Genomic DNA, 14,098 nt, shown 5'->3' with positions numbered 1-14,098 from the left:
TCTTCACAACTCTCTCTACCGGGTTCACACTAGAAACGAGCCACTGGCTTTTGATAGACTGAGAAGGAATGTTTTTCTATATCATGGAAGCATGTATTTAAAAAGAAATAGGTCCCTTAGTGTTTTGAGGGTACTGAAGACATTGCTGTCTCATTCATGAATATTGGCTGAATATGAGACTAAATATAAAATATTTAATGCCTTTTTTTCACATTGCATATTTTTTGGTTAGATTTTATGTAAAGGGGCAACCCTGGGCAAAATCAACTAGTTCAGTGTCCACAGCTCACTTAATTTTCTTGTCCATCTCCCAGCACACTCGCGGAGTAGTCTGCATCTACTAGTTGATCCAGTAACTTTGGAAGCTCTCAAGCAGCCACCTCATCTGGTTTTGCACCTCTGGATTTCTTTTCAGTTAGGCACTACATGAATTGACTCCATGATACATTAATGACATATCTTTTGTCCCTGATTAAAAGCCCAAAAGACCATTGAGGCCCAAAGTGCTTCTGTAAGGAGAGTTTTAGAAGGACAATAAGGATTTACATACTAATGAGTATAATTGAAAAATAAACTTCAGAAGTCCGCTGAGAATTAAATTTCATACTGATAGGAGTAGAACCAGAGTTTTTAAGAAATAATATGATGAATCCTTGCACTTTGACTTTGACAGACATATTCTTGATTACTAGCTACTGAGGTAATGGAAGGTATATTATACCCTGGAGGATCATAAATCTTTCTGATTTAAATAAAATGAGGCTTAAGAGAGCAGAGTTCACCTAATTTACTGTAAATTGACAATTGTGATTTATTAACAAGGACAAGGAAGTCACTAAGAAGTGCTGCTGCCATGCCCAATTATTGTTTAATCAGGTGCCAGATGAAGCTAGATTGGCATGGAAGATAACTATACAGTGTTGAAGATGGTGGGATATCAATATCTATTCGCTGTATTTTTATTCCAGACACTAACACCATGAAAGTTTTCAGAGAGAGTTAAATCAGCCAGATGGGGGCAGCAACAAAAACGACATTGATATATCTTCTTTTCATAATCTACTTTCTGCGTTATTTAGCAAGTAGTATTTCTCACAGTGCTTGTGAGCAGTAGTGGGCAGATCTTTTGTTGTGTTGTTGTGTCAATGTAAATATGGCTGTGTAAGCAAAAATACTGAACTAAAAGAAGAAAACAGAATTGTCCGGGTAAATTCAAATTCATTTTAAAGCTTTTTTCAAAACTAGGAATGGACTAGAATGAGTTCCTTTTTATGTTAAATCAGTTGGTTCATAAACAGCAATCCTTGGGGAGTGCATTTTTATTACCCCATTGGGACAGATGACTAAAGAGTAGTAGTTAATTCATAACCACTATGAGTACCCTAACCAAGAGGCAGCCACGGCATGGATGCCTGTAGCAAGGTCTGCTTTAAGGAGGAGGAGTCACAGCCTTTTGCAAACAACAGATGATCGAAATCTGTCTGCTTCCACCTGGCAATCTAAAAGCAATCTGATCCAAAATTACTGGGATATTATCCATGCCTTGCCAAATAATTTGTATATATGCCTAAGCAGATGGATCCAACATGTACCCTGCCAACTCTTGTAGCTGACCTTGCCAATGAGCGTCATCTGCATCTTTTCCAGATTAAGGCTTTAGCCATTACCTTCTTGGCCAAAAACAGCATAAACAAGGAAATAGTATCACCTGGGTCTGTGGAAGAGGAAACAAAGATCTGAGTGACTTCAGTTATGTGAAGTGTTCTCAGACTACTGTATATACATGTCAGCGTGTGAGCTGTCTGCATATGTCTTGATATCAGTGTGATCAGTTAGGAGATCTGTCTCAAATGGTTCTGCTGGTAAAATGAGAGTAGACTAGTTCTCCGTGCTGTATTTCTAAGCCCTTGCAGCCGAATAATTTGGATTAATTTTATTTTAAAACTAGTTTAATTCTGCACTCAGTTTGCAACATCTCCAGTTACTTGATCTCTTCCGTTCATGCAGCTGAGTGGCTATGTTTGCAGTGATTGCTTTCTAAGTTGTCCATCAAAGTCCTTCATGTTGTAACTAGGATAACAAGATGGCATGCTAGCTTTTAGAACTTGCTTTAAGATTTGCAGTATACCCAAAACTTTTCCTTTTAACAATTTCAGTATAGCAAATCTTTTTTTTTTTCTTTATAATGAAAGGCTCCGAAATACAAAACTGTGAACAGAACTTAATGAGAGAATTTTTCCTACCAAACTCATAATTGGGTGTATTGGCGGTGTAACTGGATTCATGCCGTCATATTGCCTTGGTTAACTATACAAAATTCTTCTCGATTCTCTTTTGTATTTATGGCTTGTAAATGTATTTATTATAGGGAAACTGCTGAATACTTCATTCTTATTTCCTAGCTTAGTTTTCTTGTGAAATTGAGATTTATGTGGTCAAATTTTGTTTGTGTGAGACATATCTTTCCCTTCCTGTCCTGAGAATATTTGAATTTACTATCCAGTTTTGAGCATTTATGACAGGGGGATAAAGGTTTCAAATGAAGGAAGAAGACACTGTTAAAGATGCCGTTAGGTAAAAGACTGTAGCAATCAGTTTATCCCTTATTAGGTAGCTGAATGCCATAACTTCAGGGAAACCTTTGATCATAGTTTTCCTTTTACTAAGCATCACAGAAGCAAAACTGAAGTCAAAAATCTGTTCAAGAGCTTAAATTGAATTCTCTGTCAGTGCTGGGTGTCCATGTCTTCTGTTATTTCTGGATGTATTTTCCCCTCTCTTCTCCTCTCCTCTCATCCCATCTCATTCTTTTTCCTGGAGCACCAGGAATCATGTTTTGTTTACGCACCAAATTTTGCCCCTTGCTCTGATATGAGACCTTTGCAGGTCTGAATGTGTGTCAAGCAATCAGTGTATAGCAGAAGATCTCAGAAAACTGTGTTCAGTAAAACTGGGGTCCTCCCAAGCTCTGTGGAAACAGAGCAAAGCTATACATAGAGAGTGACTATGAGTGTCCTTTTTTTTTTCTTCTTATTTTCACAGCATGAGAAGGCTAAATTATTAAAGCTGACAGGTATTTTAAATATGAATAGCATTCCTGAATGCGCACACTCGTAGAACACAGTGTACATTTCAGTTTATCCATTTGTGAATTTTCCCTCAAGCTTTTCATGGAGTAGAAGATTTACTTAGTCTTTTCCTGTGTAGTAATGACTGTTTTTATTATGTGCTGTCCAGGACACCTATAGGACAAGTGTACTGACATTTGTGAGACCAAGAGTTGGGATATGTTACTTTCACTACTGGGAACATGAAGGACTAGGTTTGCAATACGGTATCTTTGTAGCTAGTAATTTTACCCACTGATTTCTCAAAAAGCTTCAGCTGTCTTTAGAACATGATAATTAAAGTGTTTATGAAAAATTCCTAGATCTTTATTTAAATTCTCTATCAACTATATTTGTCTTGGTCTAGTATTTTCACTAAATACATGGTCACCATCTGTTCTCTACATATACCATCTAAATAAAATTTATTATGAACATATTGTGTATTGTTAACAACTTGAATAAACTTTGGTATTTTTTCTTCTTTAGTTCACTTTCCAGCCTGCTTTAAAACATTTTGGTCGTTGAACAAGGCTCTAATTAGCTGGAAAGAGGTCTCCCTATTTACACACCATTGAAGCCTGGTAGGCTGCTGCCAGCCTGCAAGTATCTTCATCACTAGAGAGACTGTGTTTCTGCTGCAGCCAGTGATCAAGGTTTTCCATAGTCCGGTGGCAGAGTTACGTGCCACAGGTTGTGATCTGTGCTGCTGCTTTCAGAGGGAGGTGAAGGATCACATGCAGATGGATGGAGCTTAACCTCCATCACGAGATCCTGGATGAAGCTTTCAGTGTCCGCAAACAAAATTGTCATTTATTTATTAAAAATCATTTCAGTGGTTGAAGTAGTATCAAAGTGAATGTGTGTGTTGTAATTGTATTATCCTTTGCTTTTCCTCCTGAAGTCCATATTAGTTTTTGCTACTTGTTCTTGGGCTTTTTATTAATCATGATGTAATGTTTTCCAGTACTGGATACACGCAGAGGCCAGAATTTGGCACTGCAGTAGTGAGTAACAGCTTGCATATACACTAATGCACAGTGTGGTTAATTAGTGTTGAGCCTGAAACGAAGAACTGACACTTTCTAAGCATGGTGGCCTAGACTTTGTTCTCATTCACTGAAATAGCAAATTTGAGCAGCTCAGCTAAATCCAAACCAGCTGAGGTACTTCAGATTTAAAAAGGCAGCTGGAGGCTGAACATACGTGTGTTCTGATTAGTTGCAGAAATTTTGTCTCAACACCTAATCCTTTCCTCTCCTACAGAAAATGAGGGAAATTATATAAAAGTGTTTTGGATCTGATGCTTTCCTATCAGACTAGACAAGAATTTATTACAGCTTTAAGACCCTCTAAAAATAATATATTACACACAGAGGGACCTTCGTCCTCTTTCTGTGAATTGCTGAGACAGTCGTGTCTTCTTGCCTGTCCTTGAAACAGAGCCCGCCCCTCTTTTCCTGATTCCAGCTTCATTAAAAGGCTCTTTAGTCTTGAAACAAATATACAATATTCTCCTCTGTAAGAATAGTTACTTCCAGGGAATGTAATTCAAAGAGTTTTTCCCAGCTCCCAGAAATTAATTTTACTGATGCTTGACAGTTAAAGTAATTCTATTTTCCCACTAAGAACAGTCTTACTGGATATTGCGAGTACAGAATTGCATTATTCATTTGAAAGATGTTTCTAGAATGTCTTTAGGCTGTCTTTAGACAGTCCTATACAGAAATAAAGTAGCCTTGCTTTGCTGTGGATTTATTAGTACCAATATTTTCAGCAGCTTCCTTTCTTTCAGCACTCTTTGTTTTTCATAGTCTTCGGTGATACCGAAATGGCACTCGGATCTCTGTGTGCTACTGATAAAATCAACTTGGAGAAGGTAATCCTCAGGGAAAAGGTTAGGTGGTGTTTTCCCATTTATTACAATGAGTAAACTGAGTCAGAGAGACTCTAATTTTCCTAAAGCCACATAGCAACTTAGTGTTATAATTAACAGTCTGGTGCAGCAGCACATACTATGCAGTTTCCATGGTGCCTGAGGCCTTGAGAAGCCAATAATTCAGGCATGTGCAGGAAAGAAATGAGAACGGAGGCTAAGTCATGAGGAATTTCATGTGCCAATGTGCAGGACTGAAAATGCCTTGCTCTCATTTTACCATTTATCTTTATTAAAATTTTACAAGAACATTCAAGATAATCTGAATAATTACAGTAGAGGTGATGAAGCTATTTTACATGCTGTTCCACTGTGATAAAAACCTTCAGGAAAAACAGATGCTACAGTTTCTGCTTTGTGTCTTGCTGTGCTTGGCTACAAAGGGTTAATGTTTGAATGATACAAGGTTGTAGAGTTCATATGAAACAGAAGAAGTAATTGATGTTAGTGAATTATCTATAAAATAGTCAGTTTTTCAGGGATTCAGGATTTGCGATCTGAGAAATATAAAAATTGGCATCTTCCAGCTCCACTAGGATAACATGGTAAGCACACAGGATTCGCAACACAGATGGACAAAACGCAGGCAACGTTGCGGAGGGGTGGCAGCAGATTAGTGCTAATGCTGCGTGGCTCGCATCCGGGAAGGGCTGCGGACCGCATGGTGCCAAAATAAAAACTGCGTGAGCTTCCCTCTGCACTTCCCAGTTCTTCCCTGAAACATTTGGGGGCTCGGGATTTCAAATGGAGAAGGACAGGCTGTTTGGCAAACGCAGTAGGGATGAAGCAGACGCTGTCTATGCCAGGTCTCGGGCAGAGCCATAGCGTGCCGCCTGCGTGGCGTGGCGGGGAGGGAGTTCACAGCAAGCCGCCAGGGTGGCCAGCTCTTTCTGTTGTTGGCTGGAACCGTTCCTCTTCTCATCCAGCCAAGGAAAAGTATGTCCCTGTTTTCTCCTACTTGCCCAAGTACTAAAAGGCAAAGCTTCTGCTCTCTTTGGGGACTTCTGGAGCAGTGGTGTGGTTGATACGGGCCTCAAGAAATACGGTTTTGTCTCTCATTTCTGTAACTGAGCCTCTCTGGGGTGTTGGACCAACATGTAGTTACTGTGTCTCTGTTCTTCTCCCAGTATGATGGCAGCAGGGATTACCTGACGCAGTACTGGAGAAGATTTCACTAGTATTTGGGGGACTGAACCCCCTGGCATCTACAGGGGAGGGCCTAGCACCATGGGTGGACAGACCAGTTTAAATGAACTCTCTAGAACAGCTCACAATTACAAGCTGGTTGTTTTTTTTGAATGCCTTAATTAGACTTAATGAGGCTGCACCAATTTCAAGATGAGCACTCTTGAGACAAATTAAGGTGATTATTTATATAGTTCTCAAAGCATGAATGAAGCTTGAGCTATCACAGGAACGGCACAGTCCCTGAAACATGGTCCCTGTCCTGCTGGCTTGCCACTTTCAGGCTGGGCATGTAGTTGGAAATATGTCTACCTATGAAGACCCCTTTTAGCGGGAGCTGAGCATGAATTTTTTTCTGATTAATGCAGGATGTAACAGAGAGAGAGGAAGCGATGCACAGGAGTTAGAAAGACGCGACTAGCCTATTCATTCTTGCCTGAGACAGGTCAGCAAGACTTCCCAAGCAGATATGCAGCCATAGCCAAACTGCTCACACCTACCATGGTGTGGTTCTCATGAGAGATTTGCTCCCTTATAGTGGGCGCAACCATGTAGTCTTGGTTCAGAGGGCAGCCAAGTTCTTTTTAAACAAAGGTGAGGAACATTTGCCTCATTGAGAGCCAAATAAGCTTTTCAAACAGCTTTGACATAAGAACACGAGAGATGCCATCCTGGGTCAGACCCATAGTGCCTTTACCTTGGCACTCTGTCTCTAATGGTGGCAACAGCAAATCTCTGCTTTTTTGGGAGGATATACAGGTCTGGCACTCCTCTCTGGTTCTCCCAGCACCCACCATCATCCAACCAGGGATGCTGATATCTGCCTACTCCCTTTCATATCTGGTTTGGGCCTGTTGTCCATGAATTAGTCTAATTGCTTTTATACTATCTGATTTCACAACGTCTTGTAGCAACAAATCCCAGAAGCTCATTACCCACTTTTGAAAAAGTACTTTTTTATCCATATTAAGCCAATCCCCTAATAATGTCAATGAGTGTCCCCTAGTTCTAGTACTGAGGGATTTGGTAAATACCAGTCCTGCATTTGACCCTCCATGATTTTGTAAACCTCAATCATATCCCCCCACCATCAGGTTTCTTTTCTCCAAACTAGAGAGTCCCAGTGTTTGTAGTATCTTCTTCTAAAGTAGTTGTTCCATCTCCTTGAACATTCTGGTTGTCCTTCTCTGTGCCTTTTCCAACTCCACTATATCCAGCTTGAGACAAGGTGGTCATTGTCAGGTATCTTCCAATTACAGTGTTAGGATTCTGGAAATCCATTCTTAATTCCAGTGTAATATTGTATCTTGAGTGAGAACAGTGAAGTCTCAAAGCTAGATGGAAAATCAACCAACAGGAATGCTCTTATGTAGACTATATGGCTGAAGTACAAAGACACTCCCTTCCTACAATGTGGCAATGATAAAAAGATAAGAGTATAGAAATGTTTGTTTGAGTGTCCCACACTCCAGTGCATCACACCAGGTATCTAATGTCTGAAAAGGCTGGGAGCCATTGCAAATCTGGTGGAGAAAGGAATGTCTTCTGATGAGCACCATAAGCAAGGAAAACTCTGGCAGTGGCAGGGTAACTGGGACTGTTCCAGTACCTTCGGGGTCTAGGGACTCTGTACTGCACCTTAGTGGTGTTCAATACTAACACATAAAAGTTACAGCTGTTATGAAATGGTGTCATGGGCTGGCATCTGCCCTCTTTGTTTAGAGATTATTGCAAACAGATATATTATTGTTATTTTTCTGAAGTATCATATGAATAATCATTTTTAAATCGAAGCCAAAAATCCCAGCGACCCTGACTGAACTAACGTATCGCCTGAGATATTCTCGTCTTTAATTGCAGTCGTGTTTCAGCTTTGCAGTAGATGAGCTGGCAGAGGGCCATGAGGGCCTCTTGAACTTCTTGTGATTGCACAGGTCTCTTGAGTATTGTCGGACTTTCACGTGTCTTTATTCCACAGTGAACGTATCTGTTGGTCAGTGAAGAACATGAGGTGATGTAACGGGTCCGAAGACCACAACCCTCCTGTAAATGGTGCACACGCAGGGCTGAGCGAGGAAGAGACATTGATTCAGATGACAGGAGTCTTACTAATCTTGTTTCTTTTGAATTTTCCCAAATAGGGTCGAGACTGCAGTGTGCCCATTAATTCTTGCATTCAAAATCCATGTCAGAATGGAGGGACCTGCCACCTCACCGAGGCAAATAAAGATGGATTCAGGTAGTAACACAAAGTTCATTTAAAACAGGATGATAAAATAAGTGTGTTTCTACTTTGTATTAATGAAATCTAATGGCTACTTTATAAAAGCTGCTGCATGTGACAATTCTATTTGCCAGACAAAAAAATTAATCTGGTTTCTTTGGTGACATAGTTTCCTCTGAAACAGGCATCCTTATTTTCTCATAATGGGATGTACTCTCAGAGCTATTTTGAGCTGTCTCCCTGATCTGCTTTGTGTTATCTGTATGCTAATTTTCCTTGGGGCATCTCAAAATCACATATACTCTTTTTTGTATTTGTAAAATGAGCATCTGTTGCTTGACAACCAGATGCAAAATGTTTTTATACTGAAGAATCTTGTAGACAAACAGGCTTTAAAGAAACCATTAAAAAACATGGAGAGACTGCCACATATTGGGCATAATGCCTGCAAGAGAATAACCTTTACAGCTAGACATTATGGCCTTCACTTTTCCTGTATAAATAAGGTGCAACATAGAGGGGGAAACTCCAAGAGAAGTCCAGAAATTTTCGTGAGGTAACTAGGGAAATTTGTGTCACTAAAGGCACTGCTTTTCAGGTAAGAAAATAAAAGATTGAGGCTTTGGCCACTTAATGTCATTAAAATTGCTAGATTTTTTATTTTTTAGAATAGTTGCTGAAATTTGCATATATTTGGTCCTCAGTATTTATGCTATTTCTTGCATGAAATACTTGCAAAATTACTTTGTGCTGTTGTTTCAACTGCATATATGAAATCCTCACTTCTAAAGTATTTATGCATTACTCATGCTGCCTGCTTTGTCTCATCCTATATATAGCTTCATATCAATGACAGCTGGAGTGCGACACAGAATTGCAAGGTTTATAAATGGTGTAAGCAGGGAGGCAAACCAGTACATTTTTTCAGTTCGGTTCCAGTTTGGTTTCAGCTGTGACTAAGACTGTTCCAGCTGAGGTTAACTGTTTGCTAGCCAGATCGGCAAACCCACATCCATTTGTGGCAGAAAATAGAATTTCTTCAAATTAGAAAGGGCCAAGTGAAAGCTTGGGTGATTGATAGGGTTTTGGCTGCAGCAGGGGGTGAGCCCCCCGTCCTGCTCCCCTGCCAAAGCTTGGACACCTGTTGTATTCCCAGAAAAGCGTTGTGGCTTCTCTTTAGCTGCCCCAGTCAGTCTCCAGGACGCAGATGCGTCAGTCATGCTGGTGCGTTGCAGTGGGAGACACGAGAAGGCTCCACTGGCCGTAGCAAGTGCAGGTGGTCGTGGTGTTTGGCAGGACCCCTCTCGATTTTAGTGACACCACTACTCTGCACCAGTGACCAAAAATTCCTCCTCTTGACTCAGGTGCTGACAAGCCCAACAGAACATTTGGTTCAGGTTCAGTTTCTGGTCAAGAAAAATAATGGCCTGAAGTGGTCTTCAGGTTGGTTTCCCTTTGGTCACTCTCATGTTTGAATTGCTTCGGCCAGCTTGGGCCAGAGCAGAATTGTAATATAAAGTATGTTATCTGCTTTATCTTATAGTATGTTGAATTGCATAGACCTTCTCTTAGAGCTCACTGCAGAAGCACTGATTGAACATACCGTTAGAATATCTATTTTCTGTCACTCAGTACTCACAAAATCCACTGAAAGTTAAAAAATGTGCTAGTAAAACATTTTATAATACCCATAATAGTGGAATGACAAGCTTCAGTTTGTATTTTGGATCAGGGTTTTGCTTCAGGGTTTTGTTTTGTTCTGTGGTATAAAAAAAAAAAAGTTTTAAATTACTTGAAACGAAAGCCACTTCTGCATTTTTCTTTTGAAGACATTTACATTTTCAGGGTTTTTGCTTCAGTTCAGAATGAACATAGTTTTTGAAATCCTTCACAACACTTCAGTGGTGATTTTGTTGCTTAATAACATTTTGAGGCTTTTTAGGGAAGATTTCTGCTTTTATAGCTATTTACATAGTTTCAGCTGGTCTAAGAAAAGATGCAAACAACTATATCTCATCAAAAATCTTGCTTTGATAAAATTGAATGTTCATGCTATGCACTGCTCTAGTCTTCTTGCTCCCCATTCTTCTAGTATAGTCAGCCCACTAAGGCGTCCTGGCCCCAGCTGCTCTGGAGAACACGTGCTACAAGAGCGGGTGGCTTTAGCATATCTTTACGCGTAGAGAAATGTGGAATGGGGATGGAATAGGTCATGAAGGAAGATAAAGAAACGTTCTGAGATTATTTTTGTTTTGAGGGAAATCTCTCCAGTGGATGGCAGCAGTCAGAGTTACGTGCACGTAAATTGTGTGCATCAAAATGGGAAGACGTTGCCTTAGATTATATGCTATGAGGAAGTGAATGTCAAAAACATTTTCATGAGAGGCCTCCTTGGATTTTTTCTGTTGTGTGGCCTGTAAAAGAAATTATATCTTCTGTATATTCTCTTCCCTAGGGAAATATATTCATACACAAAATCTGCTGCCAGACTTGTCAAATCTTTACTCTTGTAAAAAGGAAACTTAAGCCAAAGCTTTCTCTCTGTGAAATGCCAAGCAGTTTAACTCAAGTTTCTGTAACCTTCAAAAAGAAAATTACCTTTTAAATAACGCGAAGGTGGTGATGTCCACCAGGCAGAGACAGGAAATGCGCAGTTGTGGCGGAGAGCCTGCGGCGGGCACCCCGCCATGCCCGGGCCCTGTGGCAGGCTCGGAGCCACAGTGATGGAGCTCCTCGGGTTCATGGTAGCAGCAGGGCCTGGTGGGGCGGCTGGGGGGCAGGAGTCACCTCGAGTCCTTCCAGCCTTCTCTGCACATTTTGTTCTTGTGCTTTGTTTATTCTGAATCACTTTCGCAGTCTCTTGTTTTAAGTAGGGACTTCTCCCGTATCAAGCGATGGTTGCGTGGCACCATGTGGCTCAGCAGATGAGGAACATGAAGTTCTTCCCCTGCTTTAAATCGCTTGTTCTAATCTAATCTGTCTGCTGTGACAAAAGGTTGCCAAAAAAAGGCAGAGATTTTTGAGACTGATAAAACAAGATGGTCACTCAGACACGTGCTGGTCATTTAGCATGCCCTAAGTGAGACTGACGATGGAGGCAGAGCTGTCGGCTCTGCTTCAGTTAGTTCCCGGCAAGCCCACAGTCTCTGCTAGCGCACAGAGTCAGAACACCAAGGCTCTGCATTATTTTCACTTTTCTCTATACAAAAAGAACTCCATTGTCCAGAGCCCTTTGTTCAGGGCTTTCCACAAACTTTAGGTTCCCTCACAAATGTAAAAACCTGGAATGGATTAACTCCTGAGTGTTAATTCTGACTAGTTCAAGGAGAAGCGGTACACTTGCAGGCCACTCAGTTGGCATGTGGGTGCAGACAGTTCCTTTACCAAAAAAACATAATATTCTTGAAAGAATTTATCATGTCTATTCAAAAGTTGATTTTTTAAAAACAAAACACAGTGTGTGTATGCCTGTTTTAATACACAAATCCTAAACTAAAAACAATTTTGGTACAGTAAACTTAGACAGTTGTTAGTACGTAGCAGCTCCAAAATGTTGCTCCAGAAATACTGTCACTAAGTTCTGTGCTTCATTGCACCTTCACAAACATAATGATGGTTGGGGATTTTAGTTCTTTATTTTTAGGAAAACACAACACTTGCACAAAATCCCTAAACTGGAGGAATGGGGAATTTGGACCTATATGTGGTTTAGATCACAGTAGCTTAGAAAATACTTCTTTCCTGCATGGATCCATTGTTTCCAAGGTCCCCATGAAATGCTGTCTCACACTGCCTCTCTATTTAGTCAGTACAGACTTTTCATCATTGTCTCTGGAACTAATTTTCTCTCTTGGTCAGCTGGAACCCGAGTTTGATGACCTTCCAGTCACTCTGCAAACTTCATTTTTCTTCTAAGCTTTTTCTGGGAAAATACATACAAACAGTCCCAAACTGCAATTCTTTCAACATGTGGTTCAATCCAGGTCCCGAATTGTATGTTTTATTATTTAATTTCAGCCCTCATATTTGGCACATTTGAATGCAAATCAAAATAAAGAATGATATGTAAGTATTAATGTAAAGACTCCTTATAATACATAGGGACCAGTAGCCAAATGTCATTAATTATGCTGACATTTCTTTCAGTATGAAATGTGTCCTAATACTGAGCAATTGTATGCTGACAATCCCATATGTGCTGTTACTATTGGTAACTCTACTGACTTGAACTGTTCCCGTGATAGTATTTAATAAAGTTGTTTTTAATTGCATGCACCCAAGCTTTCCCAGTCCTTTTGTGGCAAGAAAGCCGTGTTAGATACACGCAAAAATAACTAGCACAAAGCCACTCTTGTTGCTTTTCTTTAAATGGAGAAAAAAATCTGCACTCCCAAACTGAGACCTTGGATGCCAAGTTGCAGCCTGGAGCATAATTTTATGGCTGAGTTATAAACCCCTGAAAATGGGGTTTTGTAATCGAAAAGGGTGACATGATGAATGTGCCACTTTATTTAATTAGATGCCTTTACCCCCTCCCCTATGCTTTTGTTGCCACAAAAGGTGCTGTGCCAGCTCTTCTTTCTTATCTGCCTCCTGTGATCTGCTGGATCATTGCAGGGTCAGCAAGAGGACATATTTTATTGGCAATAATGAGATAGAGACAGGCAAAGAAAGTATTTCTTACTGATTTATTGTGTCCTCAATTGGATTGATCTGGACGGTTTGTTTTCAGTTATTCACAGTGAAGAGTTTCTAACTCTCATGACCTGTGAATGGTCACTGCAGAATTGAAAGGAAGACCCTGTTGGCCTGTGACCTTACATGCCTCCCCTGGTACCCTCTAGAAAGTCATCTTGTTGTGTTGGGCTAAGACACGCTCCCTACCCCTTTTCCTTCTTCTTTGTTATTCCCTTAGTTTCTGAGGTTGCCCATGTCACGAAGAAATTGTTTGTTCCTTGGGGGCCAGTCTGGGGGCGTACTAGAGGTGGATGCAGAGCTGTATACAACCCCTTGCTTTGGAGGCCTGTGCGCTGCTCGTTTGCGGAGCACAGGGGGAAGAGAAGCAGACAGCATGCTGAGAGCAACCAGCCCCAAAGAACTGTGGGTTTTTTCACAGATTCTGGAGATTTCCTATTTCTCCTGGGCGTTCTCTGCCTCACCCCCATGACATCTACGTGATAACCATCCCGCATCTGCTCTGTCCATCTCAGCTGAATAGAGTACCCTCCAGCCATCTCTGCATTGGAAGCTATTCTGGTTGCAGGAAGCAGTGGCTGGCAATTAGTTGGGCAGCTCTGTTGCCTTCTGGTTTTCATCCTCATCAATCAGCAGTGTTTTACATTTGTTCAGTTCCTTTTCTGCCACCAGAACTAGCATGGGAAAGGAAATGAACAGATGAGTGGATGTAGTTTGGACTGAAACTCCAAACAAGCCTTCCCATCCACACACGTGCTTTCTGCAACTAGTGAACAGCAATACTGACACTTCCAATATCATCACGGGCTTCACAGAAGCCACTGAAATGACTGGAGCACTTAACACATGTTTTTAGGCTCTCTTTTTGGAAACTGTGGCTATCACCTCTTCATCACTTTCAGTTAGTTTAAAATATAAAGGTTCTCTTAGCAACCATAACTTCTAGATCTA

At 40.7% G+C, this 14,098-nt stretch overlaps 1 protein-coding gene across 4 annotated transcripts in view; it reads left to right on the top strand.

Annotated features, from left to right (window-relative positions):
- SLIT3 (slit guidance ligand 3) overlaps positions 1-14,098 on the top strand; it is a 517,687-nt gene that overhangs the window by 447,939 nt on the left and 55,650 nt on the right. For all 4 annotated transcript variants that reach the window (XM_067304842.1, XM_067304843.1, XM_067304841.1 and 1 more), the window contains one exon: positions 8,370-8,467. In XM_067304842.1, the coding sequence (XP_067160943.1) occupies positions 8,370-8,467 (98 nt within the window). The remainder of the gene's footprint in view (positions 1-8,369; positions 8,468-14,098) is intronic.

This window comes from Apteryx mantelli, chromosome 14, assembly GCF_036417845.1.
Source record: "Apteryx mantelli isolate bAptMan1 chromosome 14, bAptMan1.hap1, whole genome shotgun sequence".
NCBI classification, from domain to species: Eukaryota; Metazoa; Chordata; class Aves; order Apterygiformes; family Apterygidae; genus Apteryx; species Apteryx mantelli.
Note: the sequence above shows the minus strand (reverse complement) of the source record. Positions and strands in the feature narration are given on the sequence as shown.